Source organism: Heterodontus francisci, unplaced genomic scaffold (genome assembly GCF_036365525.1).
Source record: "Heterodontus francisci isolate sHetFra1 unplaced genomic scaffold, sHetFra1.hap1 HAP1_SCAFFOLD_484, whole genome shotgun sequence".
In the NCBI taxonomy this organism is placed as follows: domain Eukaryota; kingdom Metazoa; phylum Chordata; class Chondrichthyes; order Heterodontiformes; family Heterodontidae; genus Heterodontus; species Heterodontus francisci.
This window is the reverse complement of record NW_027141664.1, coordinates 1,031,365-1,054,481: the sequence shown is the minus strand read 5'-3', so window position 1 is coordinate 1,054,481 and position 23,117 is coordinate 1,031,365. Positions and strand designations below refer to the sequence as shown.

The following is a 23,117-nucleotide window of genomic DNA, read 5'->3' as shown; positions in this document are numbered from 1 at the left end:
CTCACTCGGACAGTAATAGAGGGAACATCAGGAAAGATCACTCACTCGGATAGTAATAGAGGGAACATCAGGAAAGATCACTCACTCGGACAGTAATAGAGGGAACATCAGGAAAGATCACTCACTCGGATAGTAATAGAGGGAACATCGGGAAAGATCACTCACTCGGACAGTAATAGAGGGAACATCGGGAAAGATCACTCACTCGGACAGTAATAGAGGGAACATCGGGAAAGATCACTCACTCGGATAGTAATAGAGGGAACATCAGGAAAGATCACTCACTCGGACAGTAATAGAGGGAACATCGGGAAAGATCACTCACTCGGACAGTAATAGATGGAACATCAGGAAAGATCACTCACTCGGACAGTAATAGAGGGAACATCGGGAAAGATCACTCACTCGGACAGTAATAGAGGGAACATTGGGAAAGATCACTCACTCGGAGAGTAATAGAGGGAACATCGGGAAAGATCACTCACTCGGACAGTAATAGATGGAACATCGGGAAAGATCACTCACTCGGACAGTAATAGATGGAACATCGGGAAAGATCACTGACTCGGACAGTAATAGAGGGAACATCGGGAATGGTCACTCACTCGGACAGTAATAGATGGAACATCAGGAAAGATCACTGACTCGGACAGTAATAGAGGGAACATCGGGAATGGTCACTCACTCGGACAGTAATAGAGGGAACATCAGGAAAGATCACTCACTCGGACAGTAATAGATGGAACATCGGGAAAGATCACTCACTCGGACAGTAATAGAGGGAACATCAGGAAAGATCACTCACTCGGACAGTAATAGAGGGAACATCAGGAAAGATCACTCACTCGGACAGTAATAGAGGGAACATCAGGAAAGATCACTCACTCGGACAGTAATAGAGGGAACATCAGGAAAGATCACTCACTCGGACAGTAATAGAGGGAACATCAGGAAAGATCACTCACTCGGATAGTAATAGAGGGAACATCGGGAAAGATCACTCACTCGGATAGTAATAGAGGGAACATCGGGAAAGATCACTCACTCGGATAGTAATAGAGGGAACATCGGGAAAGATCACTCACTCGGATAGTAATAGAGGGAACATCGGGAAAGATCACTCACTCGGATAGTAATAGAGGGAACATCGGGAAAGATCACTCACTCGGATAGTAATAGAGGGAACATCAGGAAAGATCACTCACTCGGATAGTAATAGATGGAACATCGGGAATGGTCACTCACTCGGACAGTAATAGAGGGAACATCAGGAAAGATCACTCACTCGGACAGTAATAGAGGGAACATTGGGAAAGATCACTCACTCGGACAGTAATAGAGGGAACATCAGGAAAGATCACTCCCTCGGACAGTAATAGATGGAACATCGGGAAAGATCACTCACTCGGACAGTAATAGAGGGAACATCGGGAAAGATCACTCACTCGGATAGTAATAGAGGGAACATCGGGAAAGATCACTGACTCGGACAGTAATAGAGGGAACATCGGGAAAGATCACTCCCTCGGACAGTAATAGATGGAACATCGGGAAAGATCACTCACTCGGACAGTAATAGAGGGAACATCGGGAATGGTCACTCACTCGGACAGTAATAGAGGGAACATCGGGAAAGATCACTCACTCGGATAGTAATAGAGGGAACATCAGGAAAGATCACTCACTCGGACAGTAATAGAGGGAACATCGGGAAAGATCACTCACTCGGACAGTAATAGAGGGAACATCAGGAAAGATCACTCACTCGGACAGTAATAGAGGGAACATCAGGAAAGATCACTCACTCGGACAGTAATAGAGGGAACATCGGGAAAGATCACTCACTCGGACAGTAATAGAGGGAACATCAGGAAAGATCACTCACTCGGACAGTAATAGAGGGAACATCGGGAAAGATCACTCACTCGGATAGTAATAGAGGGAACATCGGGAAAGATCACTCACTCGGACAGTAATAGAGGGAACATCGGGAATGATCACTCACTCGGATAGTAATAGAGGGAACATCGGGAAAGATCACTCACTCGGACAGTAATAGAGGGAACATCAGGAAAGATCACTCACTCGGATAGTAATAGATGGAACATCGGGAAAGATCACTCACTCGGACAGTAATAGAGGGAACATCGGGAAAGATCACTCACTCGGACAGTAATAGAGGGAACATCGGGAAAGATCACTCACTCGGATAGTAATAGAGGGAACATCGGGAAAGATCACTCACTCGGATAGTAATAGAGGGAACATCAGGAAAGATCACTCACTCGGACAGTAATAGAGGGAACATCGGGAAAGATCACTCACTCGGACAGTAATAGAGGGAACATCGGGAAAGATCACTCACTCGGATAGTAATAGAGGGAACATCGGGAAAGATCACTCACTCGGATAGTAATAGAGGGAACATCAGGAAAGATCACTCACTCGGACAGTAATAGAGGGAACATCGGGAAAGATCACTCACTCGGACAGTAATAGAGGGAACATCGGGAAAGATCACTCACTCGGACAGTAATAGATGGAACATCGGGAAAGATCACTCACTCGGACAGTAATAGAGGGAACATCAGGAAAGATCACTCACTCGGACAGTAATAGAGGGAACATCAGGAAAGATCACTCACTCGGACAGTAATAGATGGAACATCGGGAATGGTCACTCACTCGGACAGTAATAGAGGGAACATTGGGAAAGATCACTCACTCGGACAGTAATAGAGGGAACATCGGGAAAGATCACTCACTCGGATAGTAATAGATGGAACATCGGGAAAGATCACTCACTCGGACAGTAATAGAGGGAACATCAGGAAAGATCACTCACTCGGACAGTAATAGAGGGAACATCAGGAAAGATCACTCACTCGGACAGTAATAGAGGGAACATTGGGAAAGATCACTCACTCGGACAGTAATAGAGGGAACATCGGGAAAGATCACTCACTCGGACAGTAATAGATGGAACATCAGGAAAGATCACTCACTCGGACAGTAATAGAGGGAACATTGGGAAAGATCACTCACTCGGACAGTAATAGAGGGAACATCGGGAAAGATCACTCACTCGGACAGTAATAGAGGGAACATCGGGAATGGTCACTCACTCGGACAGTAATAGAGGGAACATCAGGAAAGATCACTCACTCGGACAGTAATAGATGGAACATCGGGAAAGATCACTCACTCGGACAGTAATAGATGAAACATCGGGAAAGATCACTCACTCGGACAGTAATAGAGGGAACATCGGGAATGTTCACTCACTCGGACAGTAATAGAGGGAACATCGGGAATGTTCACTCACTCGGACAGTAATAGATGGAACATCGGGAAAGATCACTCACTCGGATAGTAATAGAGGGAACATCGGGAAAGATCACTCACTTGGACAGTAATAGATGGAACATCGGGAAAGATCACTCACTCGGATAGTAATAGATGGAACATCAGGAAAGATCACTCACTCGGACAGTAATAGAGGGAACATCAGGAAAGATCACTCACTCGGACAGTAATAGAGGGAACATCAGGAAAGATCACTCACTTGGGCAGTAATAGAGGGAACATCGGGAAAGATCACTCACTCGGACAGTAATAGATGGAACATCGGGAAAGATCACTCACTCGGACAGTAATAGAGGGAACATCAGGAAAGATCACTCACTCGGACAGTAATAGAGGGAACATCAGGAAAGATCACTCACTTGGGCAGTAATAGAGGGAACATCGGGAAAGATCACTCACTCGGACAGTAATAGATGGAACATCAGGAAAGATCACTCACTCGGACAGTAATAGATGGAACATCGGGAAAGATCACTCACTTGGGCAGTAATAGAGGGAACATCGGGAAAGATCACTCACTCGGACAGTAATAGATGGAACATCGGGAAAGATCACTCACTCGGACAGTAATAGATGGAACATCGGGAAAGATCACTCACTCGGACAGTAATAGAGGGAACATCGGGAATGTTCACTCACTTGGATAGTAATAGATGAAACATCGGGAAAGATCACTCACTCGGACAGTAATAGAGGGAACATCAGGAAAGATCACTCACTCGGACAGTAATAGATGGAACATCGGGAAAGATCACTCACTCGGACAGTAATAGATGAAACATCGGGAAAGATCACTCACTCGGACAGAAATAGAGGGAACATTGGGAATGTTCACTCACTCGGACAGTAATAGAGGGAACATCGGGAATGTTCACTCACTCGGACAGTAATAGATGGAACATCGGGAAAGATCACTCACTCGGACAGTAATAGAGGGAACATCAGGAAAGATCACTCACTCGGACAGTAATAGAGGGAACATCAGGAAAGATCACTCACTCGGACAGTAATAGATGGAACATCGGGAAAGATCACTCACTCGGACAGTAATAGAGGGAACATCAGGAAAGATCACTCACTCGGACAGTAATAGAGGGAACATCAGGAAAGATCACTCACTCGGACAGTAATAGATGGAACATCGGGAAAGATCACTCACTCGGACAGTAATAGATGAAACATGGACGTGCTCCTTCAGGAGGTGCACAATATCACTCCACCAGTTTTCCTCTATTCGGTGATCCCTGGTGTCCTAGTTGCTCTGGCTGCTGGATTGGAAAATCTGTCCCACTGTGTGTGTGGCAAAGTGTTACTTTTGATGCAAAGGATTTGAGTGTGTCATGGATTCACCTCATACTTCAGCACTTAAATGAGGTTATATCTGAGACTGCGAAAATCTGGAGTGGGATTTGATTGGGTCACACGAAATGCCTCAGTGACAGAAAGCTGTTACCAAACAGGGTTACTGGAGGAACATATGGAAAGTATAATTGGATGTCAAGGCAAGGTTAGAGACCTCGAATGTGCAGGGTGTTAGGATTAAGCCATGACTGTGATCTAAGGGTAATCTAGGATAAGAGGTTTAGGATCAAGATCCGGAGAGGAGATGGGGCGAATCTTTTTTAAGCGACAAGTTGTTATATTCTGGAATGAACTGACAGAGAAGGTGGTGGAAGCAAATCCAATAATCCCTTTCAAAAGGGAATTCGATAAATACTTGAAAGGGTTTAGAGGGAAAAAGCAGGGTGGTTGGCTGATTGGATAGTTCTTTCAAAGAGCCTGAACAGACACGAATGGGCCAAATGACCTCCTTCTGTGCAAAATCATTTCATGGAAAGATGATGGGATTTGTGGAGTTCCACAGCATCAAGATTGCGGGAAAGCAGTGTGGAAATTAGTTTGGTGTGTTTTGATGTCTGGAAGATGTGGAAGTTATGATTCAGTTATATAAAGTTGTGGTTACAACCCATCAGGAGCAGTGTGCTCAGTCCAGGCACAGCACCTCAGGAAGGATATACATACAGTTGGTGCACTGCAGTTTCACCAGAATGATACTAGGTCTAAAGTGGGTAAATGAGGAGAGGTTTTATAGACTGGGTTTTTATTCCCTTGACTTTGGAAGATTAAGGGGTTATCTATTTGAGGTGGGTAAGATGATGAAAGGAGCTGATAAGGTAGATAGAGAGGAGTTAAGAACAAGGGGGCATAACCCTAAAATTAGAGCTCGGCTGTTGAGGGTGATGTCAGGATGCATATCTCACTAAGGGTAGTGGAAATCTGGAACTCTGTCCCCAAAATTTCTTGAGACTGGGTGTCAATTGGAACTTTTAAAATTTAGATTTTGTTAGGTATGATTATTAAGGGTTATGGAGCCACAGTGGGTGGATGGCAATAAGATACAGATCAATCATGATCTCATTGAATGGTGGAACAGTCTGGAGGGGCTGAATGGCCCCCTCCTGTTCCTATGTTCCTAGGATGTGATTAACAGAGGTTTTTATTGTGACAGTGGCGCAGTGGTTAGCACCGCAGCCTCACAGCTGCAGCGACCCGGGTTCAATTCTGGGTACTGCCTGTGTGGAGTTTGCAAGTTCTCCCTGTGACCGTGTGGGTTTCCTCCGGGTGCTCCAGTTTCCTCCCACAGCCAAAAGACTTGCAGGTTGATAGGTAAATTGGCCATTATAAATTGCCCCTAGTATAGGTAGGTGGTAGGGGAATATAGGGACAGGTGAGGATGTGGTAAGAATATGGGATTAGTGTAGGATTAGTATAAATGGGTGGTTAATGGTTGGCACAGACTCGGTGGGCCGAAGGGCCTGTTTCAGTGCTGTATCTCTAAACCTAAAAAAATCTAAAAAAAAATATATACAATGTCAAGGAGCATGGTGTATGGCATATACTGGAGAGCTGCGTGCAGAGGGAACTGACCCACCCCTTCTTTTTCCAGGAGATCGAACAGTTAATGCAGAAACTTAAGGATGAGACTGACGCAGTAGAGGAAGTGCGAGCTATTGTGAAACAGGAAGAGGAGATTATGGCTGAAGAGACTCGGATTGTGCAGGAATATGCTGAGGTAACATTAGCTCCCTATAACACCAGCCAATTCTTACTGTGTGACCCCATCCTGTCCCCACCCACACTAAACCTGTCCTCACACAGGCCCTGAAGGTTGAGCCTATGTCCTTACACAGAAGAGTTGGCAACTCTGGTTTAATGTCTTCCTGAAGATTTAATCATGTACTATTTGATCACACGGTGTTTGATCACATGACACTGTTCATGTGCTGCTTAATCACATGACATTTGATCATGTGATTATATTTCATCATTAGCAGCACAGACAAGGCTATTCAACCCATTGAGCCTAGGCCAGCTCTCCATAGAGTAATCCAGGAAGTCCCATTCCGCCACTCTATCCCTGTAGCACTGCAAGTTTATTTCCATCAAGTACTGAGAAGTGGAAAAACAATAGGGCAGTAATAGTAGGAGATTTTAACCACCCCAATATTAACTGGGATAGTTTTAGTGTGAAGGAAATTGAGAGAACAGAATTCTTGAGGTGCATTTAGGAGAACTTTTTTGCCCAGTATGTAGCAAGTCCAACAAGAGAGGGTGCAGTTTTAGACTTAGTTTTAGGAAATAAAGCTAGGCAGGTGGAAGGAGGGGCAGTGGAAGAACATTTTGGTGGCAGTGATCATCATTCAGTTCGTTTTGACATAATTATGTAAAAGGACAAAGATAGAATTGTTGCAAGGCCAATTTTACTAAGCTGAGGAGTGATTTAGCAAAAGTGGACTGGAAACAGCTACTTGAATGTATAATCAGTGTCAGAACAGTGGGAGGCATTCAAAGGGGAGATTCCAGGGTTCAGAGTAAACATGCTCCCACAAGGAAAAAAGGGTGGGACGGCCAAGTCTCGAGCCCCGCATGTCAAGGAGCTTACAAGTTCAGATAAGGCAGGAAAGGAAAGCTTATGTCCGACACAGAGAACGAAATACGACAGAAAACCAAGAGGATTATAGAATAGAGGGGTGAAATCAAAAAGTAAATTAACAAAGTAAATTAAGAGAGGGCATGAAAGAATATTGGCAAGCAAAATCGAGGTGAACACAAATATATTTTATCAATACATTCAGAGTAAGAGGATAGCTAAGGAGTAGGGCCCATAAAAGGCCAAAAAGGTAACCTATGTGTAGGAGTGGAAGATGTTGGTATTGTTCTTAATGAATGCTTTGTGCCTGCCTTCACAAAAGAGGGAGACAATCCAGATATTGTAGTTAAGGCAGAGGGGTGTGAAGTATTGGATGTGATAAACATAGGGAGAGCAGAAGTATTAATGGGATTAGTATCCTTGAAAGTTGAGAAACCACTAGGGCCAGATGAGATGTTCCCCAGCTGTTAAAAGAAGCAAGAGAGGAAATAGCAGAAGGTCTGACCATCATTATCCAGTCCTCACTGGATACAGATGTGGTGCCGCAGGACTGGAGAACTGCTAACATTGTAACTCTGTTTAAAAAGGAAGCAAGGGATAAACCGAATAATTACTGGCCGGTCATTTGAACCTCAGTAGTAGGAAAATTATTGGAATCAATTCTGAGAGACAGAATAAACTGTCACTTAGAAGGGCACAGATTAATCAATAATAGTCAGCAGGGACTTGTTAAGAGAAGATCTTGACTGTCTAATTTGATAGAATTTTTTGAAGGAGTAACGAGGAGGATTGATGAGGGTAGTGCAGTTGATGTGGTCTACATGGATTTTAGCAAGGCTTTTGACAAGGTCCCACATGACAGACTGCCTAAAAAGAAAAATCCCATGGGATCCAGGAATTGCAGCAAGGTGGATACAAAATTAGCTCAATGGCAGGAAGCAAAGGATAATTGTTGACGGGTGTTTTAGTGACTGGAGGGCCAGTGGCGTTCCACAGGGCTCAGTACTGGGTCCACTGCTTTTTGTGGTATTTGTTAACGATTTGGACGTAATGGGAGAATACTGAGAGGTGTAGAGGACATGAGGGACCTTGAAGTTAATGTCCACAGAACCCTGAAGTTAGCAGGACAGGTTGATAGGGTGGTTAAGAAAGCATATGAAATCCTCTCCTTTCTTAGCCGAGGTATAGCATATAAGAGCAGGGAAGTTAAGCTGGAACTGTATAAATTATTGGTTAGGCCACAATTTGAGTACTGTATACAGTTCTGGTCACCTCATTACAGAAAGGATGTAATTACACTCGAGAGGGTACAGAGGAGATTTACGAGGATGTTGTCAGGACTGGAAAAATGCAGCTGTGAGGAAAGATTGGATAGGCTGGGGTTGTTCTCCTTGGAACAGAGGAGGCTGAGGGGAGATTTGATTGAAATGTACAAAATTGTGAGGTACTCGGACAGAGTGGATGTGAAGGGTCTATTTACCTTAGCAGAGAGGTCAGTGACTAGGGGGCATAGAATTAAAGTGATTGGTAGAAAAATTAGAGGGGATGAGGAAATATATTTTCACCCAGAGGGTGGTGGGGATCTGGAACTCACTGCCTGAAAGGGTAGTTGAGGTAGAAACCCTCAACTTATTTAAAAGCCATAGGGGCATCTCTCCCCCCTCCATCCCGAGGGACAGAGGGTTCCCGCCCAGAGCTTTCGGCCCTCATGTTGTTGGTGGCGGGGGGAGCCCGAGGACCCACGTGAGGAGATGGGCCCTGCAACTCATGGCCAGCCTCAGAGGAGGGATGTCTCCTCCTCTTATTGTGGGAGGGACGCGGAGGCTCAGTGACCTCCATCTCAGCAGAGGCCTCTGCTTCTCCCTCCGTGCTCTTCTGCCCAGATTTCTTGGGTCCGAGCTCAGCCGCGGGGCAGGTGGGCTCCCTTGGGTCAGCCGTAGGGCTCAGCTCAGGCTCAGGACTTTTTTCCATATCCAGGGAGCGCACCTTTCGGTGTTCTGTTTTGTGCCGCGCCTTCCTTCCACCCGGACGGGTCTCCCCATCTCTACTGGAGGCCATGAAAACCACTGCCTCCAGACCTGCATGAGTGGTAGTTGTTGCAGGGGTAGGGAGAGTAGGGGGAGGTGCAGCAGCACCACCCTGGGCCACCGAGGTGGAGTTAGTGGCCCAGAGGTTGGGGCAACTCTTCCGAACATGCCCCACCCCCTTGCAGGCATGGCACCGTGCCCCGACTAAGCTCCAGAAGATGAGGTAGGTCACTCCCTGGAACTCAACACTAAATTGGCCCTCCATTATCTCCTCTCGCGCCAGCTGCATAAAGAGCTGACGGCGGAAGGAATATACATGCCGGAGGCTGTTCCCCCGGAGACCGAGCGGAACTGGGTGAGCCCTGTCTTTACCTCCCCCAGATGGTGCAGGTGGGGACGGAGGAGCTCACCAGGAACGAAGGGTGGGACATTTGACAAGGTGACCCGCTGCGCAGTGGCCTCCAGGGGGTCCACTGCAGCAAGGTCCCGCCCACGGTGAGCCCCTTGCTTCGGGCCAGGGACACCACCCGCTCAGTCTTTAGGAAAAACACAGTCTTCCCATACATTTTAGAGGCAGCAACAATGGCCGAGGGGCCGACAACCTCGGCCATTGCTTTCACACATGCCTCTATCATCATATTCAGATGGATGTAGCTCTTGATCCCATGCTTAGATGTTATTAGTTCAAAAAGTGACGGGGCGACAGGAGCAGCTGCAGCAGCAGATGTGCGGGAGGACCCCACCACCGATGAAGAAGGGCTTGACATGGGGTCTAACAGACACGCCACCCCTAACAAACAAAGCAAATGACACGGTTGAAACAAAAAACAAACTTTAAACCAGATGGTGTGGGGGTAGAGGAGGATAGGGGTAGGAAGGTAAAGGAAAAGGGGAGGATTGGTGACTGAGTGGAGGAAGGGAGACAAAGGCTGCGAGGGATGTTTGCTTCAACTGCTCGTTGGAGCACTTTAATAAAGTCAGTCCAAAACTTCCAGTTGGGGGAGGCCCCTTCGCCCGGGACGGCTACAGCCGCCCGGTACTCTCCTCTTCCGATTTTCCACAAAGCGTGTCTTCACCCAGGCAACTCCAGTTGTCCTGAGCAGGCAGTTGGGTTGGGGAGGGAGCTCCCTATGTGCAGGATGGAAATCAGGACAAATACAAATACAGGGGATCCCAACAGGTTTTGGCTGCCCCACTCCCGAATCTTCCAGCCTGTTCTCCCTCCCCCAAGCTGTCCAAACAAAGAGTCTTTCAGATGCTCTAACATCCACTTCTCCAAAAAGAATTGCAGCCTTTCTGCCTCCTCTCGATGGATTCACTTGTCCTGTCTCTCTCCACTGTGCAGTCTCCAGTCTCCAGTTACTCCAGTCTCCACACTCTCCTCTCTCCACTCTCCAGTTACTCCAGTCTCCACCCTCTCCTCTCTCCACTCTCCACTCTCCACTCTCCAGTTACTCCAGTCTCCACCCTCTCCTCTCTCCACTCTCCAGTTACTCCAGTCTCCACACTCTCCTCTCTCCACTCTCCACTCTCCAGTTACTCCAGTCTCCACACTCTCCTCTCTCCACTCTCCAGTTACTCCAGTCTTCACACTCTCCTCTCTCCATTCTCTCCACTCTCCAGTTACGCCAGTCTCCACACTCTCGTCTCTCCATTCTCTCCTCTCTCCAGTCTCCAGTTACTCCAGTCTCCACACTCTCCTCTCTCCACTCTCCAGTTACTCCAGTCTGCACACTCTCCTCTCTCCACTCTCCACTCTCCAGTTACGCCAGTCTCCACACTCTCGTCTCTCCATTCTCTCCTCTCTCCACTCTCCAGTTACTCCAGTCTTCACACTCTCCTCTCTCCACTCTCCAGTTACTCCAGTCTCCATACTCTCCTCTCTCCATTCTCTCCATTCTCCAGTTACGCCAGTCTCCACACTCTCGTCTCTCCATTCTCTCCTCTCTCCACTCTCCAGTTACTCCAGTCTTCACACTTTCCTCTCTCCACTCTCCAGTTACTCCAGTCTCCACACTCTCCTCTTTCCATTCTCTCCACTCTCCAGTTACACCAGTCTCCACACTCTCGTCTCTCCATTCTCTCCTCTCTCCACTCTCCAGTTACTCCAGTCTTCACACTCTCCTCTCTCCACTCTCCAGTTACTCCAGTCTCTACACTCTCCTCTCTCCATTCTCTCCACTCTCCAGTTACGCCAGTCTCCACACTCTCGTCTCTCCATTCTCTCCTCTCTCCACTCTCCAGTTACTCAAGTCTTCACACTCTCCTCTCTCCACTCTCCAGTTACTCCAGTCTCTACACTCTCCTCTCTCCATTCTCTCCACTCTCCAGTTACGCCAGTCTCCACACTCTCGTCTCTCCATTCTCTCCTCTCTCCACTCTCCAGTTACTCCAGTCTTCACACTCTCCTCTCTCCACTCTCCAGTTACTCCAGTCTCCACACTCTCCTCTTTCCATTCTCTCCACTCTCCAGTTACACCAGTCTCCACACTCTCGTCTCTCCATTCTCTCCTCTCTCCACTCTCCAGTTACTCCAGTCTTCACACTCTCCTCTCTCCACTCTCCAGTTACTCCAGTCTCTACACTCTCCTCTCTCCATTCTCTCCACTCTCCAGTTACGCCAGTCTCCATACTCTCGTCTCTCCATTCTCTCCTCTCTCCACTCTCCAGTTACTCCAGTCTTCACACTCTCCTCTCTCCACTCTCCAGTTACTCCAGTCTCCACACTCTCCTCTCTCCATTCTCTCCACTCTCCAGTTACGCCAGTCTCCACACTCTCGTCTCTCCACTCTCCAGTTACTCCAGTCTTCACACTCTCCTCTCTCCACTCTCCAGTTACTCAAGTCTTCACACTCTCCACTCTCCAGTTACTCCAGTCTCCATACTCTCCTCTCTCCATTCTCTCCACTCTCCAGTTACGCCAGTCTCCACACTCTCGTCTCTCCATTCTCTCCTCTCTCCACTCTCCAGTTACTCCAGTCTTCACACTCTCCTCTCTCCACTCTCCAGTTACTCCAGTCTTCACACTCTCCTCTCCAGTTGCTGTTGCAGCAGCACAGGTGCAGCTGCTCCCCTGATTGCATACAGGAAGTGCTCCAAACTCTGAGCCCATCCCATGCTGTACCTGGCCTGGGAGTCTTTAATTGGACAGCGTAGAGGGAACTTTACTCTGTATCTATCCCGTGCTGTGTCGAGGAGGTTTATATATAATTACATATATACATTGTCACACTGGCATTTATTGATAGATTTTTCCCCTTTGGCTGTGGCCCCATCTTCCCCCGATGTTTCTGTACTCGGCATAAACAGCAGTCCCATACCTCACAGAATCAGGTATTACTCACCTTGGAGCCTGGGCCATGAGCATCAGAAAGAGATTTCAGTTTAATCTCAGTCCTGTTCTCAATCGACCTAATGCACAAATGCAATTTCTGGCAGCAGGCTCCCCTCCCTATCAGAGGCCAATTGCAACCAGTCCATTGCCAGCCTCATGCGAGCCCAGCTCAAACAGACTGGCGTCTGGAGCTGGATGTGATGCAGTTCCAGGCTGGGGTGAAGGGAGGGGTTTGAATGAGCCAGTCCTGGGACACCTGCTACTCTCTCTTCTGGCTATAGATGATGTTGATGAGCTTCATTCTCTGATTTGAAGGGATTTCTGTGTTGACTTGCAGCAAGCCACCAGTGAGCTGAATGACGTGCTTCCTATACTGGATCAGGCCATAATCGCACTTCAAGCCCTGGATAAGAGCGACATTTCAGAGATCAGGTGTGACATGCTAATCTCCAGCCTGTTTGTGTGTGTGTGTGTGTGAGTGACAGATGTAACTTTGGTGTTCCATTATAACTGGAGAGCCTTGCTGTAGACTGCACCAAGATGACCAACCTTTTTATTTCAAAATAAATTCCAACCAAATGGTGCCATTTTACAATGAGTGCAAACAGAGACCTGAGGTCTGTATGTACAAATCATTGAAGGGTGGAAGGACAAGTTGAGAAGGTTCTTAAAAAAAGGCATTTCGGATCATCGGCTTTATAGATAGACAGAGAGTATGGAAACAAAGAAGTTATACTAAATCTTTATAAATCATTGCTTTGGCCTCAGCTGGAGTATTGTGCCTAATTTTGCACACCGCACTTTAGGAAGGATGTGAAGGCCTCAGGGAGGGTGCAGAAAATGTTTACTAGAATGATACCGGGGATATGGGACTTCAGTTAGGTCGAGAGGCTGGAGAAGTTGGCGTTGTTCTCCTCAGAACAGAGAAGGTTAAGGGGAGAGTTGAGAGAGGTTTTCAAAATCAGGAATGGTTTTGATACAGTACTGGCCACCCAGCATTGACCTAGGCATCAGAAATAACAAAGCCATGCCCTGCACAGTCCACCCTGCAAAGTCGACCTGGGGACTTGTGCCAAAATTTGGAGAGCTGTCCCACAGATTAGTAAAGCCACAGCCTGACATAGTCAAACTCACGGAATCATACCTTACATCGAAGGTCCCAGACATCACCATCACCGTCCCTGGGTATGTTCTGTCTCATTGGCAGGACAGACCCACCAGAGGTGGCAGCACAGTGGTATACAGTTGGGAGGGAGTTGCCCTGGGAGTCCTCAACATTGACTCTGGACCCCATGAAGTCTCATGGTATCAGGTCAAACCTGGACAAGGAAACCTCCTGCTGATTACCACCTACCGCCTATCCCTTGGCTGATGAATCAGTACTCCTCCATGTTGAACACCACTTGGAAGAAGCACTGAGAATAACAAGGACACAGAATGTACTCTGGGTGGGGAACTTCAATGTCCATCAACAAGAGTGGCTCGGTAGCACCACTACTGACCAAGATGGCCGAGTCCTGAAGGATATATCTGCCAATCTGGGCCTGGGCAGGTGGTGAGGGAACCAACAAAAAGGACCTTGCCCATACCAATCACCCTGTCACAGATGCAACTGTCCATGACAGTATTGGTAGGAGTGGCGATCACACAGTCCTTGAGGAGATGAAGTCCCGTCTTCACATTGAGGATACCCTCCATCGTGTTGTGTGGGACTACCCCACCGTGCTAAATGAGATACACTCAGAACAGTTCTAGCAACTCAAAACTGGGCATCCAAGAGGTGCTGTGGGCCATCAGCAGCATCAGAATTGTATTCAAATACAATCTGTAACCTAATGGCCCGGCATATCCCCTACTCTACCATTAACATCAAGGTGGGGGACCAACCCTGGTTCAATGAAGAGTGCAGTAGGGCATGTCAGGAGGAGCAGTAGGAATACCTAGAAATGAAGTGCCAACCTGGTGAAGATACATCACAGGACTACTTGCATGCTAAACAGCAGAAGGTTGAACAACTTCTCCTTCAACTCTACTCACTTCCTCCAAATAAAAGGTGTTGCTATGTGTACCTGCATGGATCCGAGCTGTCCCTACCTTTTTGTGGAATATGTGCAACGTTCCTTGTTCCAGACCTACTCAGTACTCTGCCCTGACCCCTTCTTCCAGTACACTGATGACTGTATCGGTGCCACTTCCTGCATTTGCCCTGAACTGGAAACTTTCATTGACTTTGTTCATAATTTCCACCCTTCTCTTACCTTCACATGGTCCATCTCTGTCTCTTCCCTACCCTTCCTTGACTTCTCTGTCTCCATTTCTGGGGACAGGCTATCTACTAATATTCTCTATAAACCCCGATGTTACTCCTAGCTCCCTCACATTGTCACTCAGTAACCACTCCCCCCAGCGCCCTGTGTTACTGACTGCATCTCTACTGATGTTAATCCAGCTCCCTCACATTGTCACTCAGTAACCACTCCCCCCAGCGCCCTGTGTTACTGACTGCATCTCTACTGATGTTAATCCAGCTCCCTCACATTGTCACTCAATAACCCCTCCCCAACGCACCCTGTGTTACTGACTGTATCTCTGCTGATGTTAATCCAACTCCCTCACACTGTCACTCAGTAACCCCTCCCCAACGCACCCTGTGTTACTGACTGTATCTCTGCTGATGTTAATCCAACTCCCTCAAACTGTCACTCAGTAACCACTCCCCCCAGCGCCCTGTGTTACTGACTGCATCTCTACTGATGTTAATCCAGCTCCCTCACATTGTCACTCAATAACCCCTCCCCAACGCACCCTGTGTTACTGACTGGATCTCTGCTGATGTTAATCCAACTCCCTCACACTGTCACTCAGTAACCCCTCTCCCCCAGCGCCCTGTGTTACTGACTGTATCTCTACTGATGTTAATCCAGCTCCCTCACGCTGTCACTCAGTAACCCCTCTCCCCCAGCACCCTGTGTTACTGACTGTATATCTACCGATGTTACTCCAGCTCCCTCACACTGTCACTCAGTAACCCCTCTCCCCCAGCACCCTCTGTTACTGACTGTATCTCTACTGATGTTAATCCAGTTCCATCACCCTGTCACTCAGTAACCCATCTCCCCCAGCACCCTGTGTTACTGACTGATTCTCTACTGATGTTAATCCAGCTCCCTCACACTGTAGCTCAGAAACCCCTCTCCCCCAACGCCCTGTGTTTTGACTGTATCCCTACTGATGTTAATCCAGCTTCCTCACACAGTCACTCAGTAACCCCCCTCCCCCGAGCACCCTGTGTTACTGACTGTATCTCTACTGATGTTAATCCAGCTCCCTCACACAGTCACTCAGTAACCCCCCTCCCCCGAGCACCCTGTGTTACTGTCTGTATCTCGACTGATGTTAATCCAGCTCCCTCACACTGTCACTCAGTAATCCCTCCCCCCAGCGCCCTGTGTTACTGTCTGTATCTCGACTGATGTTAATCCAGCTCCCTCACACTGTCACTCAGTAATCCCTCCCCCCAGTGCCCTGTGTTACTGACTGTATCTCTACTGGTGTTAATCCAGCTCTCTCACACTGTCACTCAGTAACCCCTCTCCCCCAGCACCCTGTGTTACTGACTGTATATCTACCGATGTTAATCCAGCTCCCTCACACTGTCACTCAGTCACCCCTCCCCCAGCACCCTGTCTTACCGACTGTCCCTCCAGTGGTGATAATCCAGCTCACTCACACTGTCACTCAGTAACCCCTCTCCCCCAGCGCCCTGTGTTACTGAATGTATCTCTACTGATGTTTATCCAGCTCCCTCACATTGTCACTCAGTAACCCCTCTCCCCCAGCGCGCTGTGTTACTGACTGTATCTCTACTGAAGTTAATCCAGCTCCCTCAAACTGTCACTCAGTAACCGCTCTCCCCAGCGCCCTGTGTTACTGACTGTATCTCTACTGGTGTTAATACAGCTCCCTCACACTGTCACTCAGTAACCCCTCTCCCCCAGTGCCCTGTGTTACTGACTGCATCTCTACTGATGTTAATCCAGCTCCCTCACACAGTCACTCAGTAACCCCCCTCCCCCGAGCACCCTGTGTTACTGTCTGTATCTCGACTGATGTTAATCCAGCTCCCTCACACTGTCACTCAGTAATCCCTCCCCCCAGTGCCCTGTGTTACTGACTGTATCTCTTCTAATGTTAATCCAGCTCACTCACACTGTCACTCAGTAACCCCTCTCCCCCAGCGCCCTGTGTTACTGAATGTATCTCTACTGATGTTTATCCAGCTCCCTCACATTGTCACTCAGTAACCCCTCTCCCCCAGCGCGCTGTGTTACTGACTGTATCTCTACTGAAGTTAATCCAGCTCCCTCAAACTGTCACTCAGTAACCGCTCTCCCCAGCGCCCTGTGTTACTGACTGTATCTCTACTGGTGTTAATACAGCTCCCTCACACTGTCACTCAGTAACCCCTCTCCCCCAGTGCCCTGTGTTACTGACTGTATCTCTACTGGTGCTAATACAGCTCCCTCACACTGTCACTCAGTAACCCCTCTCCCCCAGTGCCCTTTCTTACTGACTGTATTTCTACTGATGTTAATCCAACTCCCTCACACTGTCACTCAGTAACCCCTCTCCCCCAGCACCCTGTGTTACTGACTGTATCTCTACTGATGTTAATCCAGCTCCCTCACCCTGTCGCTCAGTAACCCCTCTCCCCCAGCACCCTGTGTTACTGACTGTATCTCTACTGATGTTAATCCAGCTCCCTCACACTGTCACTCAGTAACCCCTCTCCCCCAGCACCCTGTGTTACTGACTGTATATCTACCGATGTTAATCCAGCTCCCTCACACTGTCACTCAGTAACCCCTCTCCCCCAGCACCCTGTGTTACTGACTGTATCTCTACTGATGTTAATCCAGTTCCATCACACTGTAGCTCAGAAACCCCTCTCCCCCGATTGCCCTGTGTTACTGTCTGTATCTCTACTGATGTTAATCCAGTTTCCTCACACTGTCACTCAGTCACCCCTCCCCCAGCGCCCTGAGTTACTGACTGTATCTCTACTGATGTTAATCCAGCTCTCTCACACTGTCACTCAGTAACCCCTCCCCCAGCACCCTGTGTTACTGACTGTATCTCTACTGATGTTAATCCAGCTCCCTCACACTGTCACTCAGTAACCGCTCTCCCCCAGCACCCTGTATTACTGACTGTATCTGTACTGATGTTAATCCAGCTCCCTCAAACTGTCAGTCAGACACCCCTCCCCCAGCACCCTGTGTTACTGACTGTATCTGTACTGATGTTAATCCAGCTCCCTCAAACTGTCAGTCAGTAACCCCTCTCCCCCCAGCACCCTGTGTTACTGACTGTCTTTCTGGTGATAATCCAGCTCCCTCATACTGTCGCACAGTAACCCATTCCCCCAGTGCCCTGTGTTACTGACTGTATCTCGCCTGATGTTAATCCAGCTCCCTCATATTGTCGCACAGTAACCCCTTTCCCCAGTGCCCTGTGTTACTGTCTGTATCTCTACTGATGTTTATCCAGCTCCCTCACATTGTCACTCAGTAACACCTCTCCCCTCAGCGCCCTGTGTTACTGACCGTAACTCGACTGATGTTAATCCAGCTCCCTCAAACTTTCAGTTAGTAACCCCTCTCCCCAGCACCCTGTGTTACTGACTGTATCTCTTCTAATGTTAATCCAGCTCACTCACACTGTCACTCAGTAACCCCTCCCCCGAGCACCCTGTGTTACTGACTGTATCTCTACTGATGTTAATCCAGCTCCCTCACACTGTCACTCAGTCACCCCTCTCCCCCAGCACCCTGTGTTACCGACTGTCCCTCCAGTGGTGATAATCCAGCTCCCTCACACTGTCACTCAGTAACCCCTCTCCCCCAGCGCCCTGTGTTACTGACTGTATCTCTACTGAAGTTAATCCAGCTCCCTCAAACTGTCACTCAGTAACCCCTCTCCCAGCCCCCTGTGTTACTGAATGTATCTCTACTGATGTTTATCCAGCTCCCTCACATTGTCACTCAGTAACCCCTCTCCCCCAGCGCGCTGTGTTACTGACTGTATCTCTACTGGTGTTAATACAGCTCCCTCACACTGTCACTCAGTAACCCCTCTCCCCCAGTGCCCTGTGTTACTGACTGTATCTCGACTGGTGCTAATACAGCTCCCTCACACTGTCACTCAGTAACCCCTCTCCCCCAGTGCCCTGTGTTACTGACTGTATCTCTACTGGTGTTAATACAGCTCCCTCACACTGTCACTCAGTAACCCCTCTCCCCCAGTGCCCTGTGTTACTGACTGTATCTCTACTGAAGTTAATCCAGCTCCCTCACACTGTCACTCAGTAACCCCTCTCCCCCCAGCGCCCTGTGTTACTGACTGTATCTCTACTGATGTTAATCCAGCTCCCTCACACTGTCACTCAGTCACCCCTCTCCCCCAGCACCCTGTGTTACTGACTTTATATCTACCGATGTTAATCCAGTTCCCTCACACTGTCAATCAGTAAGCCTTCCCCAGCACCAGGTTTCCCTGACTGCAGTGGTTCGTCCACTCCTGGCCTTTCTGTGTAATGACTGATATCCATCTGCTTCCTGAACATTTATGCTAACACTCTTGTCATTCTGTGTTCAGAGTCTACACCAGCCCTCCAACCCTGGTTCTCACAGTGATGAAGGCAGTTTGTGTACTGCTGCAGAAACCCCCTCAGTGGACCACGGCGAAACTGCTGCTAGGAGACCCCAGCTTCCTCAAAAACCTGCTCAAACTGGACAAGGACAGCATACCTGAGAAGGTGAGGTTCCCCTCACACACTGACTCACTGGAGAAGGTGATTCCCCTCACACACTGACTCACTGGAGAAGGTGAGGATCCCCTCACACACTGACTCACTGGAGAAGGTGAGGTTCCCCTCACACACTGACTCACTGGAGAAGGTGATTCCCCTCACACACTGACTCACTGGAGAAGGTGATTCCCCTCACACACTGACTCACTGGAGAAGGTGATTCCCCTCACACACTGACTCACTGGAGAAGGTGAGGTTCCCCTCACACACTGACTCACTGGAGAAGGTGATTCCCCTCACACACTGACTCACTGGAGAAGGTGAGGTTCCCCTCACACACTGACTCACTGGAGAAGTTGAGGTTCCCCTCACACACTGACTCACTGGAGAAGGTGAGGTTCCCCTCACACACTGACTCACTGGAGAAGGTGAGGTTCCCCTCACACACTGACTCACTGGAGAAGGTGATTCCCCTCACACACTGACTCACTGGAGAAGGTGATTCCCCTCACACACTGACTCACTGGAGAAGGTGAGGTTCCCCTCACACACTGACTCACTGGAGAAGGTGAGGTTCCCCTCACACACTGACTCACTGGAGAAGGTGAGGTTCCCCTCACACACTGACTCACTGAGAGAAGGTGATTCCCCTCACACACTGACTCACTGGAGAAGGTGATTCCCCTCACACACTGACTCACTGGAGAAGGTGAGGTTCCCCTCACACACTGACTCACTGGAGAAGGTGATTCCCCTCACACACTGGCTCACTGGAGAAGGTGATTCCCCTCACATACTGACTCACTGGAGAAGGTGAGGTTCCCCTCACACACTGACTCACTGGAGAAGGTGAGGTTCCCCTCACACACTGACTCACTGGAGAAGGTGAGGTTCCCCTCACGCATTGACTCACTGGAGAAGGTGAGGTTCCCTTCACGCACTGACTCACTGGAGAAGGTGAGGTTCCCCTCACGCACTGACTCACTGTAGAAGGTGAGGTTCCCCTCACGCACTGACTCACTGGAGAAGGTGAGGTTCCCCTCACGCACTGACTCACTGGAGAAGTTGAGGTTCCCCTCACTCACTGACTCACTGGAGAAGGTGAGGTTCCCCTCACACACTGACTCACTGGAGAAGGTGATTCCCCTCACACACTGACTCACTGGAGAAGGTGAGGTTCCCCTCACGCACTGACTCACTGGAGAAGGTGATTCCCCTCACACACTGGCTCACTGGAGAAGGTGAGGTTCCCCTCACACACTCACTCACTGGAGAAGGTGAGGTTCCCCTCACACACAGACTCACTGGGGAAGGAGAGGTTCCCCTCACACACTGACTCACTGGAGAAGGTGAGGTTCCCCTCACACACTGACTCACTGGAGAAGGTGATTCCCCTCACACACTGACTCACTGGAGAAGGTGATTCCCCTCACACACTGACTCACTGGAGAAGGTGATTCCCCTCACACACTGACTCACTGGAGAGGTGAGGTTCCCCTCACACACTGACTCACTGGAGAAGGTGAGGTTCCCCTCACGAACTGACTCACTGGAGAAGGTGATTCCCCTCACACACTGACTCACTGGAGAAGGTGAGGTTCCCCTCACACACTCACTCACTGGAGAAGGTGAGGTTCCCCTCACACACTGACTCACTGGGGAAGGAGAGGTTCCCCTCACACACTGACTCACTGGAGAAGGTGAGGTTCCCCTCACACACTGACTCACTGGAGAAGGTGATTCCCCTCACACACTGACTCACTGGAGAATGTGATTCCCCTCACAAACTGACTCACTGGAGAAGGTGATTCCCCTCACACACTGACTCACTGGAGAAGGTGAGGTTCCCCTCACGCACTGACTCACTGGATAAGGTGAGGTTCCCCTCACGCACTGACTCACTGGAGAAGGTGAGGTTCCCCTCACGCACTGACTCACTGGGGAAGGAGAGGTTCCCCTCACACACTGACTCACTGGAGAAGGTGAGGTTCCCCTCACACACTGACTCACTGGAGAAGGTGAGGTTCCCCTCACACACTGACTCACTGGAGAAGGTGAGGTTCCCCTCACACACTGACTCACTGAGAGAAGGTGATTCCCCTCACACACTGACTCACTGGAGAAGGTGATTCCCCTCACACACTGACTCACTGGAGAAGGTGAGGTTCCCCTCACACACTGACTCACTGGAGAAGGTGATTCCCCTCACATACTGACTCACTGGAGAAGGTGAGGTTCCCCTCACACACTGACTCACTGGAGAAGGTGAGGTTCCCCTCACACACTGACTCACTGGAGAAGGTGAGGTTCCCCTCACGCATTGACTCACTGGAGAAGGTGAGGTTCCCTTCACGCACTGACTCACTGGAGAAGGTGAGGTTCCCCTCACGCACTGACTCACTGTAGAAGGTGAGGTTCCCCTCACGCACTGACTCACTGGAGAAGGTGAGGTTCCCCTCACGCACTGACTCACTGGAGAAGTTGAGGTTCCCCTCACTCACTGACTCACTGGAGAAGGTGAGGTTCCCCTCACACACTGACTCACTGGAGAAGGTGATTCCCCTCACACACTGACTCACTGGAGAAGGTGAGGTTCCCCTCACGCACTGACTCACTGGAGAAGGTGATTCCCCTCACACACTGGCTCACTGGAGAAGGTGAGGTTCCCCTCACACACTCACTCACTGGAGAAGGTGAGGTTCCCCTCACACACAGACTCACTGGGGAAGGAGAGGTTCCCCTCACACACTGACTCACGGAGAAGGTGAGGTTCCCCTCACACACTGACTCACTGGAGAAGGTGATTCCCCTCACACACTGACTCACTGGAGAAGGTGATTCCCCTCACACACTGACTCACTGGAGAAGGTGATTCCCCTCACACACTGACTCACTGGAGAGGTGAGGTTCCCCTCACACACTGACTCACTGGAGAAGGTGAGGTTCCCCTCACGAACTGACTCACTGGAGAAGGTGATTCCCCTCACACACTGACTCACTGGAGAAGGTGAGGTTCCCCTCACACACTCACTCACTGGAGAAGGTGAGGTTCCCCTCACACACTGACTCACTGGGGAAGGAGAGGTTCCCCTCACACACTGACTCACTGGAGAAGGTGAGGTTCCCCTCACACACTGACTCACTGGAGAAGGTGATTCCCCTCACACACTGACTCACTGGAGAATGTGATTCCCCTCACAAACTGACTCACTGGAGAAGGTGATTCCCCTCACACACTGACTCACTGGAGAAGGTGAGGTTCCCCTCACGCACTGACTCACTGGATAAGGTGAGGTTCCCCTCACGCACTGACTCACTGGAGAAGGTGAGGTTCCCCTCACGCACTGACTCACTGGGGAAGGAGAGGTTCCCCTCACACACTGACTCACTGGAGAAGGTGAGGTTCCCCTCACACACTGACTCACTGGAGAAGGTGATTCCCCTCACACACTGACTCACTGGAGAAGGTGATTCCCCTCACACACTGACTCACTGGAGAAGGTGATTCCCCTCACACTCTGACTCATTGGAGAAAGTGAGGTTCCCCTCACACACTGACTCACTGGAGAAGGTGATTCCCCTCACACACTGACTCACTGGAGAAGGTGATTCCCCTCACACACTGACTCACTGGAGAAGTTGATTCCC

General features: G+C 49.2%; 1 protein-coding gene across 1 annotated transcript in view; it reads left to right on the top strand.

Moving 5' to 3' along the window:
• The window catches only part of LOC137364330 (dynein axonemal heavy chain 6-like), a 1,069,890-nt gene that overhangs the window by 88,376 nt on the left and 958,397 nt on the right, over positions 1 to 23,117 (top strand). The window contains exons 11-13 of the mRNA XM_068027612.1: positions 6,314 to 6,439; positions 12,996 to 13,090; positions 19,316 to 19,475. Coding sequence (XP_067883713.1) covers positions 6,314 to 6,439; positions 12,996 to 13,090; positions 19,316 to 19,475 — 381 coding nt within the window. The remainder of the gene's footprint in view (positions 1 to 6,313; positions 6,440 to 12,995; positions 13,091 to 19,315; positions 19,476 to 23,117) is intronic.